This window comes from Glycine soja, chromosome 2, assembly GCF_004193775.1.
Source record: "Glycine soja cultivar W05 chromosome 2, ASM419377v2, whole genome shotgun sequence".
Taxonomy (NCBI): Eukaryota; Viridiplantae; Streptophyta; class Magnoliopsida; order Fabales; family Fabaceae; genus Glycine; species Glycine soja.
Genome location: NC_041003.1, coordinates 50,554,720 through 50,570,600, shown reverse-complemented (window position 1 = coordinate 50,570,600; position 15,881 = coordinate 50,554,720). Strand labels below are relative to the sequence as shown.

The following is a 15,881-nucleotide window of genomic DNA, read 5'->3' as shown; positions in this document are numbered from 1 at the left end:
AAATGTTAGATATATAAACAATTATTGAGCATCAATTTAAAAGTAAAAGTTTAATCTACAAGGTGGAGACTTAAGAGTGACTTATATCCTTAACATGTTTGATGTTTCGTTATGTGAGACTCCTTTCAAGTTGAAGCATTGACAAATTACATAACAATCATGCCAAGTGCTGAAATTAAATCTCACCAAGACAAGAAAGGACAACAAGGATCAAATTTGTAACCACTAAATGGAGCCTTTGATATCATGTCAAAGACCAACTCAATACTAAAAGCTTAAGGTTTAACTTATTAGATAGAGTAACAAGAATGATTTATAAGTCCAAGTAAACTCCTCATGCAAAAGAGATTTGGGCTTGAAGTGTCGACAAAGTAAAAGGGCCCATCATAGATGCATAAGAATAGGAGCATAAATGATCAACTTATTGACAAAATGGTCATAAAGGCTATACCAATAATATACCCAAAAGCCTAAACTGTAAGATGCAGGTTTAGCAAAAAACCAAAGTATTCATGGCATAACTCGCACGTACCTTCATTCTGCTCCGCAGAGGGCGGATTCAACTTCACACATGGAAAGCAGTCAATCCTATTATCCTTGGCCCTCATAAAGTCTAATGTAACCAAAGCTACAAAAGCAGTAATCTGTAGAAGGAAGTCCAGTAGAACCGCCAAAGCTATAAAAAAGAAAATTCAGGAGTTAAGAAATCATAAAATCACTTTTTAAAGAATTTGTATCTTTTACCCTCCTTTTTGTGTATAGATGATGTCAATTCAGTTTTCTTTTTGTCCAAAGTACAGGTTGAGAGGAAAAAATTCTTTAACCTGCAATCATGGAGAAAACACGGCATGCTGGCATAGAAACAAATGATCCTACAGCAAATGCTAGAATCTCTGATAAGCTGGCTAGTGTTATCGAAGGTCCAACTTCACCCATTGCATTGCTTATTTGTTCCTCTACTGGTAAACCTGAGGGTTGCCGTTTCACAGCATCTACGATTATACACATGTTATCAACACCAACCTGATCAAAAAAATGAAAATCCAAAAAAACAAAAAGTGAAATCTCACCACACTTGCAGAAAACAAAGCAGGAAAGTCACAAAAATGAATAAAACTTGAATTTAGAGAATGACCCAAATTTAGAAGGTTCTGAATTATCTTAAGAAAGTAGCAGTCAGCATATATTATATTTATATATATCAAGAGAGTGGGGTTTAATATTCCTTTTAACCAGTGGTCTACCAATCTTCTGGAGTCCTTCGGTTAATTTGTAATATATCTAATAGTGGGGTTTTTTGTTGGGTTTGTTTTTGGAAGGTGGCACCTTGAGTGCTGTGTATCTGTTTCATTCAGTACCTCTGGTACTGTATGTTTTCTATATTAATAATACTATAATTTTGCCTTCCAAAAAAATATATATATATATATATCAAGAGAGTATTTACAAGACAAAAAAATGAATTTAAGCTACTTCCTATGGCACAATTGCTCGAAGGATGCATGAACCAAATAAAACAATTCTTAGTGTTTACTTTCCTACATTCTAATAATTATAATAACATTTGTTATCCTAAGCCACCCTCTATCAGTCTGTTATCTGACTATCCGCAACTGTCCAATCCTGCAAACTTCACGCTTGAGATGTCTAGTCCCCAGCATGAGGTGTGTGTGTTGGAGATCCTACATCGACTAGTGATACATCCAAATTAAAGTATACAAGTGGGGGTCATTCCTCAGCTTACAAGCCGGTTTTATAGTGTTCAATTAGGCCCAAACTCAAATTCTAAGAACATTATATCACTTCCTCTAAAGGTGTTGCATAGGAGTCTTACAGCAAACTTATTTCATACATAATTAACTTGAGGACATCAACGAATCTTGGTGAAAATGTAACAGCTGCTCACTGAAACAGTGAGATGAAAGAAGTGATAATTTCTCCAGGATGGTCTTCTCCCTCACAAAATGAAAATCAACCTAAATGTGTTTTATTCTTTCATGAAACCTTGGATTTGAAGCTTTATGCAGGGAAGCTAGATTATCACACACAAGCTTCATGAATTTCTATTTACAAACACCTAACTCCTTAAGAAACTATTTTAGCCATACGAATTCACACATTGCAACTGCCATTGCTTGATGTCAGCTTCTTCTTTCCTAAGATATCAGATTACCTCCAAAATGAGAGCAGTATCTTGAGGAAGAATGCCTAAGGGAGAACCTGCCTGATCAGCATATCCTCATAGTCAGAGAGTAACCATCTTCCTATAGCTCTTTTATGTATCTAAGACCTGAACAGTGAAATCCTAGTACGAGTCACATGGAGGATCAAAGAGTTGACTCAACACTGTCACATCAAAAGAAATATTTGGCCAAGTTATTGGGAGAAATTTCAGTTACCCAATAATTCTTCAATATCATTTAGGATCTGGTAATGCTTCCTCTGTCTTGTTAAAAGCTTTATGCTGGGAACCATGGGTGTATTGACAGGCTTACACTTGGTCATGCCAGCCTCCTCTAGAATATCCAAGGCATATTTCCTCTAGGAAATCCACATTGTGCAACTTCTATACCCAGAGAAAAGCTTGAACAAATTCTGCTTTGACCATTCAATAGCATCCTAATATTTATTGGTGACGACAATGTCCTCTATATAAACAAGTTAAATGTATTGACCAAGAGTTTGACATTGTTAGGAAATGGAATAATCGGCTTCACTTCTAGTCATGCCAAAGGCTTGCAATACAATACTAAAACATGTACAACTTACAAAGCATGTAAACTAGGCCAAACTCCCTCTGAGCAGTAAAAGCAACAGGTTGTTCCATGTGTACTTCCTCCTATAAATCTCCATTAAGAAAGCTATTCTTGATGCTAAGTTGTTAAAGAGGCCAACAAAAAATGACATCCACAGCTACAAATAAAAGAACATAAGCAATCTTTTGCCACCAAAAAGAAAGTGTCAATGTAACCAAAATTGCCTGATTTGCCTGATTTGCTCCCACAGATTGCGCTTCAGTATCACATCACAAGGTGAATATACATTCACAATGTTGACTTTGACACCTTCAGCTACTGTGTTTTCTTTGTTAGCCTGGTCCTTGTTTGGGCCTTGATCTCTTTCTGTTTTATTTTCCTTTTTGTTGCAGTTTTTTCTTGAATACACCTTTCATTGGTTTTCTGGCCCAGTGGCAGTAAGCCCACAATTGTTGTCTACACCATGGCTGTTTTCCCCACCTTTTGCTTTGTTGTGACCCGTTATTGTGTTACTTTTCCCACCTTTTGCTTCATCCCCTTTAATTTAAATTCTGCTGACCATGTTTTTTCTTTTTCGAGATTTGTGTTTTCTTTTCCACTCTCTTTTCATCTCTGTTGTTTCCACCAGATTGTCCCCTAACGTCCAGTCCTAGTTGTTGTCTGATGGTTCTTGCCCAGAATATGCCTTAGTTTTTCACTTTTCTGCACCGGTTATGTTTCCCATGCTATCAGACTCTGTACCAGCAGTTGGGTCTTTGTCATCAGCATTCTGACGTTGCAACAGTGTTGGCTGGGTATTACCCATCAGTCTTGTGTCATGTCCTTGACCATTGGGTCTTTTGGTTTTGTCACCACTTCCAGAATCCTCTTCTCCTTCACCATGAGTTTTTCCTTTTGTCACCGTGATTTCTTCTTTCGGGGAGTTGGTGTCTGGCAGCGTGAGTGATTCAGCCTCACTATCAATGGAGGTGATCTCATCTGAAGACCCAAACATGCTCAACGGACCTTGTTTGTGTCTGCATGAGTTTTGGCTAACCTCCTCAGCCAGGTGTATTGCATATTCTACCCGTTAATCATTGTTGTGATTGTGTGTTGTATCATGGGTCCTCGAGGTGTTCTGATTAACACCCTAGCTCTGTCTATTCTTTGCATTTCTTCCACTTCTTCATCCACTTCCACCATTTCTCCCACCGCTGCCACAATCTTCGATATGTTTTCTATGTTCCATGCGTGTAAGGGAACACCCCAACATTGCAGCCACACCAGTCTGTTTCCCGGTTGCATACCTGGGCTCCATTTTTCTAGTGAATGGAAAAGTGACATTCCATTTTCGTCTTCGTTTTTACACATATGTTCTGCTTGTGAGTCAGTGAGACCTACCAAGAGAACCATGTCATCACCAATGTATATAGGCCTGATCTCCTGTCCTGCTTCCCACATAAGCTCCTCTTCCAATCTGTCGAAAATGTCCAGTTTTCGTAACTTCCCAACCCATGTGTTATTGAATCTGTTCATCTGCTCCATAGGGATGTTCAATTGCATTGTTGAGTGTGATATTATTGATGTCTGCTGTTTTTGCCTTTGATTTCCTGTCTTCCCCATGCTTTTGGTTTCTGTTGCCACTACATCCGCATACGACCTTGTCTTTGACCGTTGTTGTTTATTGTGGTTAGCCAAACTGCCTCCTTCTGTGCTGGGTATGTCATTGTTTCTGTTAATTTCCTGATCATCAGCTCGTGCTCAGCTTTTGTTCATCCCCTCCCTGTTCTGCACCTTTGCTATTGGCCTTTTCTCTGTTTTCATCTCCCTCGTGTGCCTCGGAAGGTTAGCATGAAGCTTAAGGCCACCAATGACCATGTTGTCTAATCGTTGTTCAAGGAGTTTCACATTCTCGACTCCTTTGAAACGAACGAAACCGTACCTCCATCCGCTCTTATTACAATTTCGAGCTATGAAGACTTCTCTCACATCTCCCCACTTCTTAAACTGCATCCACATCTCCTTCTCCCCCATTTCCTCTGCAAATCGAGTGAAGTAGAATGACTGAATGTCTGGAGCATCCCTCCAGTTTTTCACGCCCTCTCTACTGTTTTTGCCTCTTCCATTTGGCTCACCATGCGAGCGTGCTCGCCAGTTGCACCGTTTACCGTTGTAGATATGTCTTGGGTCTCCTATTCTATTTCACTCTCTGTCTCTCCATTCTCTCCCTCTTCTATTTCTCTCTCTATCTCTCCACTCTCTCCCTCTCATTCTGTCCAAACAACAACTTTATCTGTGAAACCTAGCATAAGTATTTTCATATCTTTAATTCATCTTGCAATAGCTTAGTCACATTGTTTAGGCAATAACAAACTTATTTGGTGGTTATGAAGTCAAATGTTCTATGGCATTATATTCTAGAGAAGACATCTCATTAACCTTTGCACGCATCACTATATATATAGTTGTGCATCGGTATCACTACCTTAGTTAGGACAACTATCATAGTCTATTAAGAAAGTTGTGGGTTAGTTGGAGTTAAATACTGTAATTGGCTTCCTAGAGAAGTCTAACACTGGTGTATAAGCAGGAATCTCTGGAAAGGGGAAACATAGACTGAATTTTGGACAGTATCAAATATTCAGACCAATAGAAATCTCTCGGTGGGACAATAGAGGAAGGCAGGTAGTTTAATAATGCTGTGAGGTGGAAATTGGGGAGTGGTAAAAAGATAAAGTTTTGGGAAGATGGTTGAGTCAGAGGAGGTGAGTCGATGTTGGGGAAATACCCGAGACTCTACAGCATTTCAGAACAGCAACATCATGAGGTACAACAAATGGGGTCAGCTGCGGAAGGGGTTTGGGAATGGAGTTTCAGACGGAGAAGGAACCTGTTGAAAAGTGAACTAGAAATGGCATCAAACTTCATGCAAGTGGGGAATATACAGCCAAAAGTGCATATGGTTTGCCAAGTTGGGAGGGTCAGGTGGAGGAAAACAATGATAAGGAGGTTTTTGTAGATTTATGGAAGATGAAAGTGCCCAGCAAGGTTCAGCACTTTGTATGGAGACTGGTTCAGGACAGGTTACCAACCAGGAAGAATCTAAGGAGAAGGAATGTAGATTTAGAGGACGATAGATGTCTGTCGTGCTTAACACAACAGGAGGATGCGTCACACATTTTCTTTCAGTGCCCAAAGGTGTTGCCTATGTGGTGGGAATGTCTATCTTGGGTACAAATCAAATCTTTTTTCCCAGCAGATCCAGCACATCATTTCTTACAACATCCAGACTGTCATCTGCCTGGGCTAATTCAGAATAGGTGGCATACCTTGTGGGCTTCTCTCACCTGGTGTATATGGTATCAAAGGAACAAATTGGGCTTTTCAGGCGAAGCATTTGATGGACAGAGAGTCTTGGAACAAGCTCTATTTTTTTGCTGGCTGTGGTTAAAAAATTTCGAGAGAAACTTCAATATACCTTTCCATTACTGGTCCAGCAACATTAAGACTGGTTGATTTTGGTCCCCCCACCCCTATCTCCCCGTAACATGATTCTGGAGGCAACCAAACAGGCACTTACTCCGTTCAACTTGCATAATACTTATATAAGATAAATATGGTATCTCTAATAGCAATTCATAAAATTACCTTGAGAATGATAAAAACAAAGACTTACAGCTAAAACCAGAAAAGGTATGACCTCCATTATGATTAGTGTCGATTTTACTCCAATAGCACTGAAAAATCCAACTGATCCAAGGACAGAAAGCATAACAAGCAAAACCCCCAAAAGACCAAGCAATACCTGGATAACATCAAGTTAAAGAATGAGAAGTATTAGAGTAAATAGCCAGAGTTGAAGAGGCTATCCATAACATTTGAAAAAGTTAAAATTAATTTCTATCATATCTGCATCAACAACATGAGAAAAGAATTGGAAAAAAAAAATAATGCAGTTGTTGATAAGCATGAAAACCTACACAAGAATTCAAGACAGAATGTAAATTATTGGTCTTCTCATTAACAATGGTAAAAAATGGTCAACAACTTAAACCTAATCCAACATTATTATTAGCCTTTGTCTCCCATCTTACACCACAAATGACACAGGAAATTGAAAACCCCTTTGAAACTTAAAATCTTTAGGCACTAAAGTTTTTTTTTTTTTATCAGCAAAAATAATATATTATATATATGAAATAGAGTACAGGTGGTACTAAAGTAAAAGTATATTGATACCAAATCTTCAAATTGAAAAGTGAATTGTCCTCAACAAACAATGAAGCTCCCTTGAGGATTCACATAATGTAACCAAACCAGAACAACTCTGACACCAACAAATGAATTTAAGATCTTGAGAGAAATCAGAGAGATCATAGAGAGGATATAGATTGAGAGAAGTAAGATCCATGAGAAACACAAAAAGAAATTTTGATCAAGATTAGTAGTCATCTGAAGAACAATGAAGATGAGAAAACAAAATTTAAAGAAAATATTATGGACTCTGTCAAAAACCAATGGCAACCTAAGATGAACCTAAGTTTCAATACTTTAACAAACAACATGATAGCAAATGAGACTATTTACAATGATCAACTAGTAAATTCAAATTCCATAATATAAACTCCCCGTGTCATAAACCAACTATTCCAAAAGCTAAAGTTATTAGATGAAAACGTGAAAATTTTATATTACATCTCTAACATGCCTACTTATGCGAGAACCTTTAGGGATTAAAGTGTACACATGCATAGGCTCACCTACCTTTAGCTGAAATTTAACTTTTTATTAGAAGAATTAGGGCAGCAAGGAACCTCTACATCACTCAATCATAGATGTTCAGATGCCAGTCATGAACCAATTACCCCAAAATCTTAAGTTATTAGGTGAAGACATGTGGCTGTTTTATATTACATCCCTAACACCCCACCACAATGATAAAATGTGTTTCTCTCTTCTCACATTCTTTGTTTCTCTCAAGTCACAATTAATGGTCTACACTTCAACTCCACTGTGTAATTTAGATGCTTGGAATTCCCATGAGCATTAGTTAAGAACATTAACATCAAGAAGAACAATTTAGCACGTATTGGCACTTATACTGTGCATGTATGTTTTGACTTTTGAATATACACAAACAATTTAGTATCACAGGATACACTATATGGAATCATGGGAAAAAGACAATTGAAAGCTTCATGGGAAATAGCATACCTTGGACGAGAGGAAGAAAAAAGATGGATGAGGTGGTGTATCTCCCAAGGTCACCGATATATAAGCAAACATTACAATATAGCTCACCTAATAATATGTTGGAGAAGACATTTATTGTATATTCCAATAAAGCACATCTTTATGAAGCCACAACCAAACTAATCAGTTCATTAGCTTACACACAACACAAATCATGTTTTCACATTTAGTTGAAAGAAACAGAAATTTCTTACGAGTATTGTTATGACATCTGCAGTGCTTTCTCTCTTTAGTTCTTCCTCAATTGAACTTTCAGTTGAAAATGACAAGGTAAGATTGCTAGATTGCACCATTGGCAGCAATTCGTCCTTCCAAATGTAAAATTGGTTCAAAATATGTATGGATAAGGAATGAGAAGAAAAGACAGATAGTAATAGAGTACCTTTAGCATTCAGATAGCATATCTGCTATATCATGCAACGAGCAAAAGCACACTCACTCAAAAAATATTATATAGCCACTTCTACTAGGACAATATAATCAATTTAATTCAAACCTACTTATAAGTAGGTATCTGAAAAAGCACTCATGCACTTCCCTTATTTCAAAAGTTGACAGTGGATGGATCAACATTAACTTTATACCAATATATTGCCTACAGCCAGATTTACAGTCATGCATATCAGTAATAAATATACAAATCTGTATTCAGAAACATACTTCACTAGAACATGATAGGGTAACTAAAACGGAGACCTCAAGTTTTTCTTTCCTAGAATCACCTGACAATCAAAATCTAACATCTAACTTTCTATGGTAGGGTTATGCACCATGTGATCAGGGAACTGATATGGGACAAAAAAAATTATACTTGAGGCTTACTGCTAACTTGCTTTAAAGTTAAAACATTCATATATGTTAGAAAATGAATTTGGACCTAACTCAATCCTACAAAACCGGCTTGCAAGGTGAGGATTGCTCCCCATTTATATAGTTTATCTCGGCACCATCTTTAGTCGATGTGAAAACGAATCTCAAAGAGAGAGTGAGAGAAAATTCACAACAGAATTTGAGGTGAAAGGTTATAAGATTCAACCCAATGAGAAAACAGTTACACCTTCATAGAGTTTGAGAGAGAGAAAAAGAAGAAGACAGATGGAAGATATTATTATTGATTCAGAATGAAAAGGTTAGTTACAAACTGATTCTGTTTCTCTATTTATAGAGAAAACATATATGATTACACATAACCTAACTAATGCTGCCTGATTGAGGAACCATATTTATGCTGCCTGATTGAGGAACCATATTTATGCTGCCTGATTGAGGAACCATATTTATGGTGACTAACTCTGTATTTAGTACCTCTGGTACTTCTCTAATATATATATAGATTTATCTTTGCTGATTAAAAAAAAAAAAAAAACCTAACTAAGGCAGTTAACTAACGAAAGTTAGTTATTGCTCTAACAGAAATAACAACTTCTAACAAAATAACAAAACCACAGATGTCCTAACTGAATCATTTTTTTTTTGGTCGGCAAAGATAAGATATATATATATAGATATGAAAAGAAACCAAGTACCAGAGGTTCCATGATTACAATAATATCCAGTGGAGTGGTTCCCAAGACAGACTACACAACAGTCTTGGACGAAACCAAACTGGAATACAGATTTATATAGCTACTACTACACTATGATTTCTACCCTCAACTAAGAACAAAAGCATCTCTAAGGTTAGATGGCCATTGGTTGTAATGAACTGCAAAATCTTTCTCAAAACTTCTGAGCCATGTCCAAAGTAAGAATAAAGCATCCTCCAGCAGTTTGTTGCCATCAAAGGTGCCATTTGAAAATATGATCTTGTTCCTTAGCTGCCACACATTCCAGGTAAAAGCCACCCACCATGACCTCCATCTATTACCCTGAATTCCTTCCACCCTATCATTCATATGTTGGGAGAAGTGTTGCCTTGGGCGCTGCGGGAACACACTGAGAATGTTCACCTAAGACATAGATTCCCCCCAAATAGGTGTAATTTTGCTGCAATGGAAGAATAGATGAGCTGCATCCTCCTCCATGCTCCTACAGAATGAACATTGTAGGTCATTAATTTCCACATGCCTCCTACGCAAACTGAATCATAATTGTTCTAGCAGCTGCCCTAACTAAATCACAAAGTAAAACTTACTTAATACACTAATAATACATTAATACCCCCCCTCAAACTCAATGGGGTTGAGAATCAGAAATGGACTCAACTACATTGAGTTTGGACCTAAGAAAGAAAAATCAAGTTGGTGATAGAGGCTTAGTGAGGGCATCAGCCCATTGATCTATAGCAGGAATATATACACTTTGAGCTCTTTAGCTAAGACTTTCTCCCTGACAAAAAAGATGTCAATTTCCATGTACTTAGTCAGGGAATGAAGAACTGGATTATGAGTGATAGCTACTGCACTTTGGTTGTCACAGTAAATCGTTGGGGTCTAAAAAGGAACAGATAACTCTGTTAGAGTTTGAATCCATGTAACTTCAGTCGTGGATTGAGCCAAGCTCCTGTATTCAGCTTCAGTGGAAGATCTAGCCACAATTTGTTGTTTCTTGGACCATGAGACCAAATTAGGACCAAAATAAATCACTGCACCAGAGGTAGACCTTCTATCATCTGGATCCGAGGCCCAATCAGCATCACACAGGGGCTTTGATAGTAAAAGGCTGAGAGGAAGGAGCAGCGTTGAAATGCAGACCATGATGAATAGAGCCTTTAAGGCACCTTAGAATGCGTTTAACAGCTGTCCAGTGAGAGTCCATAGGATTAGCCATGAACTGACAGACCTTGTTCACAACATAGCTTAACTCAAGTCTTGTAATCGTTGTGTATTGAAGAGCACCAACAACAGACCTATAGAGAGATGGATCACTGAATAACTCGCAATTAGCAGTCATAGGGGAAGCAATAGGTTGTGCTTCTACCATTTTGGTTTTCTGAAACAAATCTCTTGTATATTTGCTTTGAGTCAGTAGAATAATCCCATCAGCCACTGATTTGATTTCAATACCAAGAAAATAGTCAAGTTTTCTCAATTGTTTAAGAGAAAAATTGGAATGCAGCTTAGTGGAGAGTTGCTGAATTACAACAGTAATAATAATATCATCTACATAAACAAGAATGTAGATAATGTTTCCTTTGTCTTTATAAACAAACAGCGAAGGATCGCACTTGCTAGCCACAAACCCAAGCTGTAAAAGAGTTTCCTTGAGCCTATCAAACCACTATCTTGGGGCATGTTTAAGGCCATACAAAGCTTTTTGTAGCTTGGAAACCAAGGTTTTATCTGAACTTTTGAAGCCTTGGCTGCTGCATGTAGATAGTCTCTTCAAGATGACCATTTAAAAAGGCATTGTTGACATCTAGCTGGAACAAATCCCATTTATTAGTGAAAGCAAGAGTGATAATCAGCCAGATTGTAACAGGATTTATCACAGGAGAAAAGGTTTCATTAAAGTCACAACCAGCAATCTGATGAAATCCTTTAGCCACTAACTTAGCCTTGAACCTGTTAACAATCTCATCAGCATTCTCCTTAATTCTGAAAACCCACTTACAACCCACAGCTTGTCTGTCTTTGGGAAGAGGAACAAGATCCCATGTTTTATTGTTAAGAAGAGCCTCATACTCTTGTTTCATAGCAACAAACCATTGAGGGTCAGCAAGAGCCTGTTTAACAGTCTTAGGTTCACAATGTGCCAAAAACAGTGAAGGATGCAGCCTAGGTTGATGAATTCCAGACTTGGATCTGGTTTGCATAGGATGGACATTTTGTGAGGGAAGCACAGGATTGGAAGAAGAAGGAGAACTGACAGTATGAGACTGAGAAGAAGAGGTGCTGTACAGTTCACTTGGATTTCTGTTTAAGTCAGAAACAATTAGAGTGTTTATTAGAAATAAAATTTGGTTCAGCATTTGAAAGAGGAGAAGATGATGTGACATTTTGAGAATTAGGAAATTCAGTATTAATGGATCTAGAGGGATCAGCACTTACAGAAGTAGAATTAGTTTCAGCATGTTTAGAAGAATGAGTGAGCTCATTAGGGGAAGGTGAAACAAGAGGAATATGAGCAGTAGGTAAAAAATCACTCTTATCACTCTTAGAAGAAATGACAGAGTTGGATAAAGATGGAAAAAGATCATTGTAAGGATATTTAAGCTCGTTAAAGACAACATTTTTGGAAACATATAATTTGCCATTAGGAGAGAGACACTTGTAGCCTTTGTGAGAAGTGGAATAACCAAGGAACAAACACTCATGTGACCTGAAATCAAGTTTGTGTTTATTATAGGGTCTAAGAAAAGGATAGCAAGAACATCCAAAGTTCCTCAAAAAATTGTAATTAGGTGACTTGTTAAACAAAACAGTATAAGGAACTTGAAATTTAAGAGAAGCACTGGGAAGTCTGTTTATCAAATAAACAGCAGTGTGGAAGGAAAAATCCCAAAATTTTAAAGGGAGAGAAGCTTGTTTGAGAAGAGTGAGGCCTAACTCGACGATATGCTGTGTTTTCTTTCCATAACACCATTTTGATGATGTGTGTGAAGGCAAATTAGCCTGTGAATGATCCCATGGGTTTGAAGAAATGAGGTAAGAGGTCTAAATTCACCTCCCCAATCTGTTTGAACACTCTTAACTTTGGTATTAAATTGGAATTCAGTCATGGTTTTAAATTGCTGAAAAACAGAAAATGTTTCTGATTTATTTTTAAGAAAATAGATCCAAGTGAACTTAAAATAGGCATCAACAAAGCTGATATAATAAGAGAAACCATTTGAGGATGAAATATGAGATGATCCCCACAAATCACTGTATATAAGTTCAAGAGGAGCAGAATTACAATTTGAGATAGAGAAGATGGTAGTCTATGTGACTTTCCAACACAACAAGCAGCACAGAATTCGAACATAGTTTTATTAACTATGGGTATATTACAACGATTAAGCACAAGTCTTAGTACATTAGCATTAGGATGGCCCAATCTAAGGTACCATATAGTTTGAGAGCTAGTACTAAGTGTTGTTTTAACATTAGAAACTGCATTTACAATGGAATCAGAAATTTGTGTATTAGAACCACTAGAAATAGAAGTAATAGCAGAATCAACACTGGAATTTGAAAGTAAGCAGGTGGCTGAGGCAGAGTCTTTGAGTGCAAGATGTGGAATTATGTAGAGGCCATCAAGACCCACTGAACCTTGAAGTAGGACTTCATTGGTTTCCTATGATTTCACAACACAATTATTAGTATAAAATTCAAAGAAAACATTGTTATCCTTAGAAAATTTGTTGACACTAATTTAAGTTTTTAGTAATGGTAGGTACATGTAATAATTGTTTTAAGAACAGAGAAACTCTAGTATTAATAGGTGAAACAAACTTTGTGTAACCAGAAGACTTAATAGAAAGGCCTTGGCCATTACCAATGTATATTTGGTCTGGCCCCTCAAATGGACCAAGCTGCCGGATGTTTTGAGACTCAACAGTTACATGGAATGATGCACCCGAATCAGGTATCCAAGTAGTAGAGTTAAGATATTGATTTTCAGAATTAACCAGCATTGCAGTAGGTTGGGAGTCTTTGTGAGAATTAGTTCCCTAATTCTATTTTGAACCGAAGGTGTTTGATGAATTGCTTTGAAACACTGGTTCCACCAGTGTGAGAGACGCATTTGGCTGAAAATCATAATCATAGCGAAAATGACACACCGCTATTGTGTAACCAAATTTGAAGCAAACTTGACACTGAAAATTTGCATAATGACCACGGTCTCGGCCACCACCACCACGACCTCCACCACGGCCAAAGCCATTTCCTACCCAACTGTAGCCACCGCCGCAATCAAAATCATTGCCTCCACGACTGTAGCCACCGCCATGATTGAAGTCACCATGATTTCCAGAATAATTGGATCGATTTTGTGAATTGAAATTATTTGAGGATGAATTGTAAGAATTCGAAGATAAATGTTAACCTTGAGCAACATTAATCGATGGTGAGCGCTTCTAAAACTTTTTCATGCATGCCTCAGGTGCAAGCAGCAGTGCCTCTACTTCTCCAATCGGAAGTGGTTCAAACTTACTTTCGATCACTGAGATCTCTGGACCGTACTCCTCTGGTAGGCCTTCAAGAATCGCGTCAAGATGTTCACGCGGAAGAACAGGATCTCCACACAATCCAAGCACATCGACTATGCATTTGATGCGCAGAAGAAACTCAAGCATTGTTTTCTGCTCAAGCATTGTAGTTCTGAGTTCTGTTCAAAGTAACTTAGCTTTCGCACGTGTTTGCTTTTGAAAATACTCATGGATCTGCTCCCAAAGCTAATATGAATGAACACATCCGATAATTCGAGATAGGATTGAAACTGAAAGAGTCGATTGAAGCCACGACAAAAGAATCTAATCTTGTTGTTCCCAATCGGTGTATGCTGGATTTTCATTTCCAGCTTCACAATCTGCCTCTATGAGAAAGCGCATCGGGATCTGAGGACTTGCCACGAAACACTGAAGTTTATGAGCCTTGATGACAGGTTCTACCTGTTGCCTCCATAGCAAGAAGTTAGAATCATCTAACTTCTAAGAAATTGGATGTAAAGAAAGAGTAGCAGAAGCAAAATTCTGATTTGTCGCCATGGATAACTTCAAGCTCTAATATCATCATAGAGTTTGAGAGAAAGAAAAAGAAGAAGAACGATACAATATATTATTACTGATTCAGAATGAAAAGGTTAGTTACAAACTGATTCTATTTCTCTATAGAGAAAATAGATATGATTACACATAAACTGACTAAGGCAATTAACTAACCAAAGTTAGCTACTGCTCTAACAGAAATAACAGCTTCTAACAAAAATAACAAAACCACAACTGTCCTAACTGAATCATAATTGTTCTAACAGCTGCCCTAACTGAATCACAAAGTAAAACTTACTTAATACACTAATACACCTCAAATTAATAGACAATTACTCTTGTAACTGTCAACTAACTCTAGTCAGTTAGCTAGCTATCTACAAGAGTACAGAGAACTATGATTAAGCCTATACACAAAGACTTAAGAAAAGAAAGAACTGTATCAAGTAAGTATACTCCTATAATGTGAGACTTCAACATGTCCTCTTTTGCCCATGGCTACTCGTCATGTGGGACTTTCAACACACACCCTCTATCTTAGGGGTGACCATAATTTAGGTGGCTTTTTCCAACATTCCCCCTCACGCTCAAGGCTAACTGCCTAGAGTGTGACAGACATAGGGACCCATCTAGGATAAGCTTGGATATCATGTCAAAAAGTGGGTTTGGACCTAACTCAACCCTACAAAACCGGCTTGTAAGGTAAGGATTGCTCCCCACTTATATAATTTATCTCGACACTATCTTTAGTCGATGTGGAACTTCAACATATCCCCTTTTGCCCACGGCTACCCGCCATGTGGGACTTTCAACACACACCTTCTATCTAGGGGTGACCACAATTTGGGTGGCTTTTTCCAACAATATACAAATTACTTCACTTTAAAATCAATTTCATTCAAAATTAATTTTGCAAACAAATCAGTCAAACACATTCAGATTTCGTGCATATAAGCTACACAAGAATTAATAACTGCAATAAATATATTTAGTAGTCATACCTTAGCTAACTGGATGAATGCTTTTTCCCAAGCTATTGCCTTCCCATTCTCACCCCCAACTTTTGTAATTGCATTATTGACAGGGTACGTGATAACAAATGCAGAAGCCTAAGAATAGGATAATCAGCATAGCAATGATAGAATTAGAGAGAAGCTGAAAAACTAAATTTCTTATCGATTGAAAAATAAATACCATCTTAGAATGTGGGTTTCGCCTCACTCAACCCCAAAAACTATCTCATAGAATGAGGGTTGCCCCCC

General features: G+C 37.7%; 1 protein-coding gene across 2 annotated transcripts in view; it reads right to left on the bottom strand.

Moving 5' to 3' along the window:
• Nucleotides 1-15,881, bottom strand: part of LOC114404024 (NPC intracellular cholesterol transporter 1-like) — a 47,348-nt gene that overhangs the window by 19,434 nt on the left and 12,033 nt on the right. For both annotated transcript variants that reach the window (XM_028367187.1, XM_028367188.1), the window contains exons 16-21: nucleotides 15,621-15,728; nucleotides 8,183-8,296; nucleotides 7,950-8,036; nucleotides 6,412-6,540; nucleotides 825-1,023; nucleotides 533-676 (exon numbers count right to left, since the gene is read on the bottom strand). In XM_028367187.1, the coding sequence (XP_028222988.1) occupies nucleotides 533-676; nucleotides 825-1,023; nucleotides 6,412-6,540; nucleotides 7,950-8,036; nucleotides 8,183-8,296; nucleotides 15,621-15,728 (781 nt within the window). The remainder of the gene's footprint in view (nucleotides 1-532; nucleotides 677-824; nucleotides 1,024-6,411; nucleotides 6,541-7,949; nucleotides 8,037-8,182; nucleotides 8,297-15,620; nucleotides 15,729-15,881) is intronic.